The sequence below is a fragment of the Bombina bombina genome, chromosome 9 (genome assembly GCF_027579735.1).
Source record: "Bombina bombina isolate aBomBom1 chromosome 9, aBomBom1.pri, whole genome shotgun sequence".
NCBI lineage: Eukaryota > Metazoa > Chordata > Amphibia > Anura > Bombinatoridae > Bombina > Bombina bombina.
The window spans coordinates 255,257,526-255,269,767 of record NC_069507.1 but is presented as its reverse complement, the minus strand read 5'-3'; the positions used below and the strand labels follow the sequence as shown (position 1 = coordinate 255,269,767).

The 12,242-nt window shown below is 39.7% G+C and overlaps 1 protein-coding gene across 1 annotated transcript in view; it reads right to left on the bottom strand.

Moving 5' to 3' along the window:
* The window catches only part of NOBOX (NOBOX oogenesis homeobox), a 61,527-nt gene extending 56,319 nt beyond the window's left edge, over positions 1-5,208 (bottom strand). The window contains exons 1-2 of the mRNA XM_053693010.1: positions 4,686-5,208; positions 3,771-3,877 (exon numbers count right to left, since the gene is read on the bottom strand). Of these exons, the coding sequence (XP_053548985.1) occupies positions 3,771-3,877; positions 4,686-5,208 (630 nt within the window). The remainder of the gene's footprint in view (positions 1-3,770; positions 3,878-4,685) is intronic.
* Positions 5,209-12,242: the final 7,034 nt, after the last annotated feature.

Sequence of the window (12,242 nt, the reverse complement as noted above, 5' to 3'; positions counted from 1 at the left end):
CTACTGCTTGCACAGAAACCGTACTAGTATAATATCAGTACTACTGCTTGCACAGAAACCGCACTAGTATAATATCAGTACTACTGCTTGCACAGAAACCGCACTAGTATAATATCAGTACTAATGCTTGCACAGAAACCGCACTAGTATAATATCAGTACTAATGCTTGCACAGAAACCGCACTAGTATAATATCAGTACTAATGCTTGCACAGAAACCGCACTAGTATAATATCAGTACTAATGCTTGCACAGAAACCGCACTAGTATAATATCAGTACTAATGCTTGCACAGAAACCGCACTAGTATAATATCAGTACTAATGCTTGCACAGAAACCGCACTAGTATAATATCAGTACTACTGCTTGCACAGAAACCGCCCTAGTATAATATCAGTACTACTGCTTGCACAGAAACCGCCCTAGTATAATATCAGTACTACTGCTTGCACAGAAACCGCCCTAGTATAATATCAGTACTACTGCTTGCACAGAAACCGCCCTAGTATAATATCAGTACTACTGCTTGCACAGAAACCGCACTAGTATAATATCAGTACTACTGCTTGCACAGAAACCGCACTAGTATAATATCAGTACTACTGCTTGCACAGAAACCGCACTAGTATAATATCAGTACTAATGCTTGCACAGAAACCGCACTAGTATAATATCAGTACTAATGCTTGCACAGAAACCGCACTAGTATAATATCAGTACTAATGCTTGCACAGAAACCGTACTAGTATAATATCAGTACTACTGCTTGCACAGAAACCGTACTAGTATAATATCAGTACTACTGCTTGCACAGAAACCGCACTAGTATAATATTAGTACTACTGCTTGCACAGAAACCGCACTAGTATAATATCAGTACTACTGCTTGCACAGAAACCGTACTAGTATAATATCAGTACTACTGCTTGCACAGAAACCGCACTAGTATAATATCAGTACTACTGCTTGCACAGAAACCGCACTAGTATAATATCAGTACTAATGCTTGCACAGAAACCGCACTAGTATAATATCAGTACTAATGCTTGCACAGAAACCGTACTAGTATAATATCAGTACTACTGCTTGCACAGAAACCGTACTAGTATAATATCAGTACTACTGCTTGCACAGAAACCGCACTAGTATAATATCAGTACTACTGCTTGCACAGAAACCGCACTAGTATAATATCAGTACTACTGCTTGCACAGAAACCGCACTAGTATAATAGCAAAGTAAAAAAGGTTTTCCCTGGTTCAGACACATTCAGTAATCGGTGGAGGGCCAGAGAAAAAGGCATTGTGACTCATGGGCCCTTATGTTGGACAAGACTACCCTAGACATAGTGCATCACATCTGTGTGCATTTTCTATTGCTAGGGTATCCACAAAACAGATAAATACCATGAGGATGCATTAACGACAGCTTACACAAGTGATTCCCAACTAGTTTGTAAGGACATGAAACACTGATACTAACGTAATAGGGAAAGCATTATGTATAGGACAAAACATTGCAATATACTTTCATTGTTTACTTTTGTACCCTTCTCTTTTATTTAAAGGGACATTAAAGTCAAAATTAAACTCATGATTCAGACAGAGCATGTGAATTTAAACAACTTTCCAATTTACTTCTATTAACAAAATGTGCAGTCTTTTTATATTTACACTTTTTGAGTCACCAGCTCCTACTGAGCATGTGCAAGAATTCATAGACTATACGTATATGCATTTGTGATTGGCTGATTGTTGTCAAATGTTGCAGTGCAAAAAAATTAAAATCTACTACTTATTTGAGGTTCAGACCTGTTTCCGCGCGAGCCTTTAGGCTTACTGGAAACAGCAGTTATGAAGCAGCGGTCTTAAGACCGCCGCTCCATAACTGGCCCGCTGCCTCAGACTGCGGTCTGGAATCCACCCGATCCTATACGGTTGGGTTGATTGACACCCCCTGCTAGTGGCCGCAAATCTGCAGGGGGCAGCATTGCACAATTAAATGCTGACAGCGTATGCTACAGCATATCATGTCGGACAGACAATAATAATCGGCCCCTAAGTGCTTTTGCATTCTCTTGTTATCATTCAGTTGTTGATTATGCCAATCTACTGTATTTACTGGTCCTTTAAAAGGGACACTGAACCTAAATTTTTTCTTTCATGATTCAGATAGAGCATGACATTTTAGGCAACTTTCTAATTTACTCCTATTATCAAATTTTCTTGATTCTCTTGCTATTTTTATTTGAAAAAGAAGGCATCTAAGCTAAGGAGCCAGGCAATTTTTGGTTCAGGACAATGGACAGCACTTGTTTATTGGTGCTGTCCAATCAGCAAGGACAACCCAGGGCATTTACCAAAAATGGGCCGGCATCTAAACTTATATTCTTGCTTTTCAAATATAAATACCAAGAGAATGAAGACAAATTGAAAATAGGAGTAAATTAGAAAGTTGCCTAAAATGTCATGCTCTATCTGAATCACAAAAGAAAAAAATTTGGGTTCAGTGTCCCTTTAATGATTCAGATAGAGCAGGTGATTTTAAACAACTTTTCAATTTACTTCTATTATCTAAATTGTTTTGTTCTCTTAGTATTCATTGTTGAAAAGCATAGCTGGGTAGGCTCAGGAGCAGCAATGCATTACATGGAGCTGCTTAGTGGTGGATGCACATAAATGCCCTTTTGTCATTGGCTCACTTAATGTGTTCAGCTAGCTCCTAGTAAGTAGCTCATTGCTGCGCATTCAACATATTATACCATTGGAAAGTTGTATGTTCTATCTAAATCACGAGAGAGAGAAAAAAAAAGTGTTTTAGGTCCCTTAAACTGCAAAAAAATGTGGGTTTTCTCCAACTATGAAAATTGGAAGTGCCACTGCAGACTGACTAACCCTGGTCCTTAATTGTCATCAACAGATATAAGACGATACTGCAAAACAATGCAAGTTTTGCCAACAAAATGTGTGTACTCCTGGAAAGCCAATGGTTTCTCTATACAAGGCAAGTGGCAAGGGAATTTGGTAATTAAAAAACAAATGCAGCAAACGAGGTATTAAAGGGACAGTCAAGTATAAATTAAACTTTCATTATTCAGATAGGACTTTTAATTTTAATCGACTTTCCAATTTACTTTTATCATCAAATTTGCTTTTTTCTCTTGATATTCTTAGTTTAAACTAAACATAGGTAGGCTCATATGCTAATTTCTAAGCCTTTGAGGGCTGCCTCTTATCACATGCTTTTTAAATCTTTTTTCAACACAAAGAGACAGAAAGTACACATGGGCTATATAGATAACCCTGTGTTCAGGCACAGAAAGTTATTTAAGATCTAGCACAATACAATGCTAAATTTAAGACAATAGATAATAAACAGTCACAGTCATGTGATCAGGGGGCTGGAAGAAGGTTCCTAGATACAAGGTAATCACAAAGGTAAAAAGTGTATTAATATAACTGTGTTGGTTATGCAAAACTGGGGAATGAGTAATAAAGGGATTATCTATCTTTTAAAACAATAACAATTCTATGGTTGACTGTCCCTTTAAACTAAAAAGGTTTCACTCTCAACCCGTATATTACTTTATTGCAAGACTAAAATACTTATATTTTATGTTTCTTTGACACTGACACCTGATGTAACGGAGGGAATGTGTTTGAAAAAGGAAAAGTGACAAAATTGTGAATAGGGAATTAGTCTGGTGTTTAATGAACACAGTTATGCAAATAATGATGATCAGAGACACAAAAACAATGTGAATACTTACCATGATTCTCTGTGGCGTGACTCCAATGCTATCAGCAATCTCTCGTCTTTTCTCGCTGTCTGGATAACGATCTTCCACAAACATGCGCTCTAATTCCTGCAGCTGATCTGGGGAACCGCCAGTGCAAAGAGGGAATTAATATTTCCAAAATAAACTGAAAAAGGTAAATATAAAGATTCATGGAGAACAGTAGCCCTATACGCATTTAAGGGACACTAAACCCATTTTTTTTCATGATTCAAATAGAGCAGCAATTTTAAGCAACTCAACTCAATTTTTCTTCGTTCTCTTGCTATATTTAAAAAAACAGGAATGTAAAGCTTAGGAGCTGGACTATTTTTGGTTCAGATCTGGGTTACTCCTGCTTATTGGTTGGCTACATTTAGCCACCAATAAGCAAGCTCTATCCAGGGTGCTGAACCTAAAATAGGCTGGCTCCTAAACTTACATTTCTGCTTTTTAAATAAAGATAGCAAGAGAACGAAGAAAAAAATTATAATAGGAGTAAAATTAGAAAGTTGCTTAAAATCGCATGCTGTATCTGAATCATGAAAGGAAAAAAAAATTGGGTTTAGTGTCCCTTTAAACTCATTCTACTTTAGTTTCTTTTATGTCTGAGCTCCACAGATTATCAAACATCAGAAAGGTTCTAAGGATAATGTTCTCATTTTAGTAAACACAACACAGGATGAACACGAGACAGAAGTTCTTTTTAAGAGGTAATCTATTTAATAAACTATGTAATATTCTTCAACCCGAGTTACCCAAACAAGAACCATAACTGGAAAGATTTCTTCTACGCTCCACAGTACGATGCGGTCCTCACTAGCAGGTAATGTATAGTACTGGCCATATACTGTAACAAATACAAAAAAACTGATAGATAAATGATATAAGTAGTGTCTAGTTTCTCACCAACACTGTAGAGTGTTCGGCTCTTTTTCCTACAGGGGGGTGCTGGCTCCTCAGGGGTATCTGGTGGGCACTTGATCCTCTGTCGTTCTCCACCTGTATCATATAAGAAGGTTGGTAGGCGATAGGAAGCTGCGCATCGTGCAGAGCGGCGCGGAGGAGGTACAGTCTGGGAGAAGCCGCCATCTAACTTCAGGTTTACTGGCTGAAACTGTCCCCCTGATGAGTAATACCCAGCAGCAGGTAGTCCTTCCCCCGTGTATGTTGGATAACAACCATCAGCATGGTCAGACAGAGGCCCACACACTGCCACCAGACTCAGCTGGCACTGCGCACCTTCATTTGCTGCATTCTGAGGGGCAACCAAATTAAACTCTGTTGGGTCTGCAGACACTAAGTTCTCAGTTTCATCCTCGATAATAACTTTGTTATACTCCTCAGACGGTTCTTCCATTTCCCGTTCAGTGCACAGCAGGGACCGCTCCTCTTCCTCATCAGTATCTGGAGGGAAATGCAGCTTTGTCATAAGCTAGGACATATTGCTCATATTATGTGTGATTGGTGAAACAACATTACACCTTCAATCAACTTACAATTATTTTATAAAACCTTCTTGAATGTCAATAGGCACTGGCAGCATGATGTATCCTAGATTATGGCCCATTTTGTAGCGCTCTAATCCCAGTACAGCAACCAAAGTATTGTGCATTAGTGGGGACCATTTAAATATTTGTATATCTATGTGTTTCCCTCAATGTATTTGGTTTTATCTACAATTTATTAACATAACATTATTGTGCACAAGAAGCTTAAAGTGATGTCCCCCTTTCTCTAAACAAATCTGGAATGTTAGTGATATTTTAGATAGAGTTTAATTTATCAGTTGTAATGAATATGCGCTGTAGCTTACATTTTAATGTAGCATTGAAATTCAAATATCGCAAGCTCCGGCTGCCCACTTCAAAACTAATATTTTTGTTGAGCTAAAGATTTGAACTGTTGTCCAATGAGCGCTCTAGCCATATGGCACTTTTGTTGTAACTAGAGAACGGATTGGAGAATATTAGCTCAACATAAAAATTACTTTTGAAGTGGGCGGCTGGAGCTCAGAGTATTTGAATTTCAGTGCTACATTTAAAAGTTATAGTGCATCTTCATTACAACTAATGAATTAAACTCCATCTAAAATATCACTAACATTCCAGATCTGTTTAGACAGAGGGGAGAGTTTATTATCACTTTAATATAGTACATATAAAAAAAAAATCTGTACCTAGTTTTAAAAAAAAAAAAAAAAAAAAAAAAAAAAAAAATTATTATTATTTAACCCCTTCGACCAATCCAACGTGTGATATATTGATATATAGAGATAGATATATAGTGCCATACTTTGGCTATGGTACTGATAGAGATATAGATAGCTAGATAGATAGCTAGATATCAAAAAAAGATGATGAATCCCACGGACGGTATCTTCAGAGACTTCACACAGCAGGCTATTTGATCCGTTTTAATGGTAAAAGGTGAACCAAACGTTTCGGCTCTCACAGGAGCCTTTGTCAATGGTAGCCAAAACGGACAGGCTACCATTGAGAAAGGATCCTGTGAGATCCGAAACGTTTGGTTCACCTTTTACCATTAAAACGGAGCAAATAACCTGCTGTGCCAAGTCTCTGAAGAGCACGGATACCGTCCGTGGGATTCATCACCTTTTTTGCTGTACATGTGTTTGGCAGAGCACCAAGTGGCTGTTTGATTGGAGTGTGCCGTTTCCTAATTGAAATATATACACACATACATACACACACACACATACACGCACGCCGGAGCTGCAGGAAGCTCCAGCAGTCTTGGCTGTTAGGTTAAAGCCGAGAGCTGGAGATCCTGAGCTCCAGGCATCTGCCGCACATGGAACTGGATCACGATTGGTGCTCTAGTAACACATGAAGGCAGATGCCAGATCATTACAGACAGTGACACTGTGTGCATCACCATCTGTAACGATCATCTGCTGGTGCCGGCGGGAGGCAGCCCAGCAGCAAAGGGGGGGGAGGTAGTAGGAAGGGTCCTACACTGCAGAAAAAAAAAAAAAACACGGGAGAGGGAGGGAAGGAGCACTACAAAAAAAAAAAAAAAAAAAAAAAAGGATTGGGTGGGGTACCACTTCACTACAGAAAATGTAAAAATAAAAAATAATGTTCTATAGGTACTGGCAGACAGCTGCCAGTACCTAAGATGGTGGATAAAATTAATATACTTTCATAATGGCAGACAATATGCCAGTACCTAGGATGGTGGTGACCAGTGGGGGCTGAGGGAAGGAAGAGAGCTGTTTGAAAGGAATCAAGTGTTGTAAGGTGGGAGGGTAATCTCTACACTTCAGCTAAAATGAACCTTACAAGTTACCTGATTAACCCCTTCAATGCCAGGAATAATAGAAGTGTGGTGCGCAGGGACATTTAGCGGCCTTCTAATTACTAAAAACCAACAGCAAAGCAATATATGTCTGCTATTTCTTAACAAAGGGGGATCTCAGAGAAGCCTTTACAATCATTTGTGCTATGATTGCACAAGCAGTATGTAAATAATTTCAGTGAGAAACCTAAAGTTTGCGAAAAAGTAAATGTTTCTTTATATGAATGCATTTGGCGGTGACTTGGTGGCATGAAATATACCAAAATGGGCCTAGATCAATACCTTGGGTTGTCTACTTAAAAATAACATAATTTATGTAAGAATTTACCTGATAAATTCATTTCTTTCATATTGGCAAGAGTCCATGAGCTAGTGACATATGGGCTATACAATCCTACCAGGAGGGGCAAAGTTTCCCAAACCTCAAAATGCCTATAAATACACCCCCACCACACCCACAATTCAGTTTAACGAATAGCCAAGAAGTAGGGTGATAAGAAAGTAGCGAAAGCATTAACAAGGAATTGGAATAATTGTGCTTTATACAAAAAAACACCATAAAAAGGGTGGGTCTCATGGACTCTTGCCAATATGAAAGAAATTAATTTATCAGGTAAATTCTTACATAAATTATGTTTTCTTTCATGCAATTGGCAAGAGTCCATGAGCTAGTGACGTATGAGATAGCAAATACCCAAGATGTGGAACTCCACGCAAGAGTCACTAGAGAGGGAGGGATAAAAATAAAGACAGCCAATTCCGCTGAAAAATTAATCCACAACCCAAATCAAAAGTTTTAATCTTTATATTGAAAAAAACTGAAATTATAAGCAGAAGAACCAAACTGAAACAGCTGCCTGAAGTACTTTTCTACCAAAAACTGCTTCTGAAGAAGAGAAAACATCAAAATGGTAGAATTTAGTAAAAGTATGCAAAGCAGACCAAGTTGCTGCTTTGCAAATCTGATCAACAGAAGCTTCATTCTTAAAAGGCCAGGAAGTGGAAACTGACCTAGTAGAATGAGCCGTAATCCTGAGGCGGGGATTTACCTGACTCCAAATAAGCATGATGAATCAAAAGCTTTAACCAAGATGCCAAAGAAATGGCAGAAGCCTTCTGACCTTTATTAGAACCAGACAAGATAACAAATAGACTAGAAGTCTTTCTGAAATCTTTAGTAGCTTCAACATAATATTTCAAAGCTCTTACCACATCCAAAGAATGTAAAGATCTCTCCAGAGAATTCTTAGGATTAGGACACAACGAAGGGACAACAATTTCTCTACTAATGTTGTTGGAATTCACAACTTTAGGTAAAAATTTAAATGAAGTCCGCAAAACTGCCTTATCATGATGAAATATCAGAAAAGGAGACTCACAAGAAATAGCAGATAATTCAGAAACTATTCTAGTAGAAGAGAAGGCCAAAAGGAACAATACTTTCCAAGAAAGTAATTTAATGTCCAGAGAATGCATAGGCTCAAACGGAGGATCCTGTAAAGCCTTCAAAACCAAATTAAGACTCCAAGGAGGAGAGATTGATTTAATGACAGGCTTGATACGAACCAAAGCCTGTACAAAACAATGAATATCAGGAAGATTAGCAATTTTTCTGTGGAACAGAACAGAAAGAGCAGAGATTTGTCCTTTCAAGGAACTTGCAGACAGACCCTTATCTAAACCATCCTGAAGAAACTGTAAAATTCTAGGAATTCTAAAAGAATGCCAAGAGAATTTCTGAGAAGAACACCATGAAATGTAAGTCTTCCAAACTCAATAATAAATCTTTCTAGACACAGATTTACGAGCCTGCAACACAGTATTAATCACTGAGTCAGAGAAACCTCTATGACTAAGCACTAAGCGGTCAATCTCCATACCTTCAAATTTAATGATTTGAGATCCTGATGGAAAAACGGGCCTTGAGATAGAAGGTCTGGCCTTAACGGAAGTGGCCAAGATTGGCAACTGGACATCCGAACAAGATCCGCATACCAAAACCTGTGTGGCCAGGCTGGAGCCACCAGCAGTACAAACGAACGCTCCATTATGATTTTGGAAATCACTCTTGGAAGAAGAAGAACTAGAGGCGGAAAGATATAAGCAGGTTGATAACTGCAAGGAAGTGTCAATGCATCCACTGCTTCCGCCTGAGGATCCCTGGACCTGGATAGATACCTGAGAAGTTTCCTGTTTAGATGAGAAGCCATCAGCTCTATTTCTGGAAGCCCCCACATCTGAACAACCTGAAAAAACACATCTGGGTGAAGAGACCACTCTCCCGGATGTAAAGATTGACGACTGAGATAATCCGCTTCCCAATTGTCTATACCTGGAATATGGACAGCAGAAATTAGACAGGAGCTGGATTCCGCCCAAGCAAGTATCCGAGATACTTCTTTCATAGCTTGAGGACTGTGAGTCCCACCCCGATGATTGACATATGCCACGGTTGTGACATTGTCTGTCATTGAAAACAGATAAACGGTTCTCTCTTCAGAAGAGGCCAAAACTGAAGAGCTCTGAAAATCACACAGAGTTCCAAAATATTGATTGGTAATCTCGCCTCTTGAGATTGCCAAACCCCCTGCGCTGTCAGAGATCCCCGGACAGCTCCCCAACCTGAAAGACTCGCATCTGTTGTGATCACAGTCCAAGTTGGACGAACAAAAGAGGCCCCTTGAACTAAACGATGGTGATCTAACCACCAAGTCATAGATAGTCGAACATTGGGATTTAAGGATATTAATTGTGATATCTTTGTATAATCCCTGCGCCATTGGTTAAGCATACAAAGCCGAAGAAGTCTCATGTGAAAACTAGCAAAGGGGATCGCGTCTGATGCTGCAGTCATGAGACCTAAAACCTCCATGCACATAGCTACTGAAGGGAATGATTGAAACTGAAGGTTCCGACAAGCTGCAACCAATTTCAGACGTCTCTTGTCTGTTAGAGACAAATTTATGGATACTGAATCTATTTGGAAACCTAAAAAGGTTACCCTTATCTTAGGAATCAAAGAGCTTTTTGGTAAATTGATCCTCCAACCATGTCTTTGAAGAAACAACACTAGTTGATTCATGTGAGATTCTGCAGAACGTAAAGACTGAACAAGTACCAAGATATCGTCCAAATAAGGAAACATCACAATACCCCGCTCTCTGATTACAGAGAGTAGGGCACCGAAAACCTTTGAAAAGATCCTTGGAGCTGTCGCTAGGCCAAAAGGAAGAGCAACAAATTGGTAATGCTTGTCTAGAAAAGAGAATCTCAGGAACCGATAGTGATCTGGATGAATCGGAATATGAAGATATGCATCCTGTAAGTCTATTGTGGACATATAATGCCCTTGCTGAACAAAAGGCAGAATAGCTCTTATAGTCACCATTTTGAATGTTGGTATTCTTACATAACAATTCAAAATTTTTAGATCCAGAACTGGTCTGAAAGAATTCTCCTTCTTCGGGACAATGAAACGATTTGAATAAAACCCCAGACCCCGTTCCTGAAAAGGAACTGGCACAATTACCCCAGATAACTCCAGGTCTGATAAATGAACCAAATAGCAGGATGAGCAAGAGATTAATGTGGCTTTGAAATCACTCAGTGTGGTAGATAGTGGGTGTTAATTCAATTGAGAACAACATATACAAAAAGCAAGTAAAAATGTTCAATATCAGCTGAGATGCTGCTCCTTAGTGTGGATACTAATTACTGTTACTATCGAATGTCCACAATGGCAATGGGGAAAATAAATCCCTTTGTGCAATTAGAGGAAACAGTACCTGCCAAAATATGATATGTCGGGGGGGCGGAGCTAACCGCCAAGGCTAGAAGACGCATTGTTAAGAGCTCCAGACCCTAACCGTTAAAAACTAAGCTTTACCCTCGATAAGAATAAACTATTCAGCTTGTGTTGGAGGATGGTGACCCAGGAAGAAGCCTGGGATATGTGATTAGAATATTGGTGGCCGTACATCCAGTGCTGGGCTGAAAAATCTGTAACAGAGCTCCCTGTCACGCACCGAGGCGCCATTTTGGTTGAGGATCTATAACTACCCATTATGGAGATACATGTGTTGTATTCTGATATCAGAGAGCTAATAGAAGAATATGGCCAGAGAATGTGTGAGAGACTTGATGCTCTCACTGAAAAAATTCAAGAGACACGTTCGTGCCACATCACCTCTGCTGAAGTACAGAAGACTGCACAGGAGCCGCAGCGGGACACAGTGTCTGCAGATCCACAGCGGGACCTTCCGCTGCAGATGCCGGTGAGTGCAGACATCAAGCAAGAGCCCTACCTAACTTCTGTCACCATGAGTGGCATAAACATAAGGGGAGCGACTTGGTGTGAACTTTTGCGGGCGGGCGCAGGCCCTGTGGGACAGATCGGTGTTTGTGCTCTGTCAACTGCACGTCCCTCTGCGGAAAGTCATGCGGCTATGTTGCGGTGGTCTGGCTGGGGACACTTTCATGGTAGGCAGATGCCCTGGACTTGGTGCCATTGTTTTTCCTGGGTTCCCCGGGCTGGCTGCTCACATCTGAAATCAGGAGGGTTTGCGCGCATGCAAACGGGATGAATAAGACATAAAAGAGAAAGTTATGGCCACCGGAGCAGCTGTATTGCACATGGGACACCTAATGCTACAGTTACCTGGAGTTTTCCTCTATATTTAGATTGGCAATCTATTTATGAAGACACAATGTCGGATCCCCACTAGAGAACTAGCTCCTGCTCATACATATTAACTGCCACATCTGTTTGTTGTTAGTACAGTGCATATAGCCCAACTTCTGTCATTCATATTAGCCAAAACTAGGAGTACCTCACATTAGTACAATACTTTGTTATGCTCTCTTATTTGTAGACAGGGGGGATTGCACTATATGTTTAAATTGCCTGCCTGTAACTCAGCTCAGATCATATGTGTACACCACCCTTGATACTATAACCTCTTCTTTCTTTGCATACCTATTGCTGAGTATATGTACTGTGTTGATTATGATCTAGACTGAGAGATGGTATTGGTTGAGCCTGGTGACTTAAACCTCATAACTACTTGAGCTATGATATTGACTGCCATGCAATGTTTTTATTTTATATTACATCATTACCCACTACTGTTCAGTATCAATGTTATT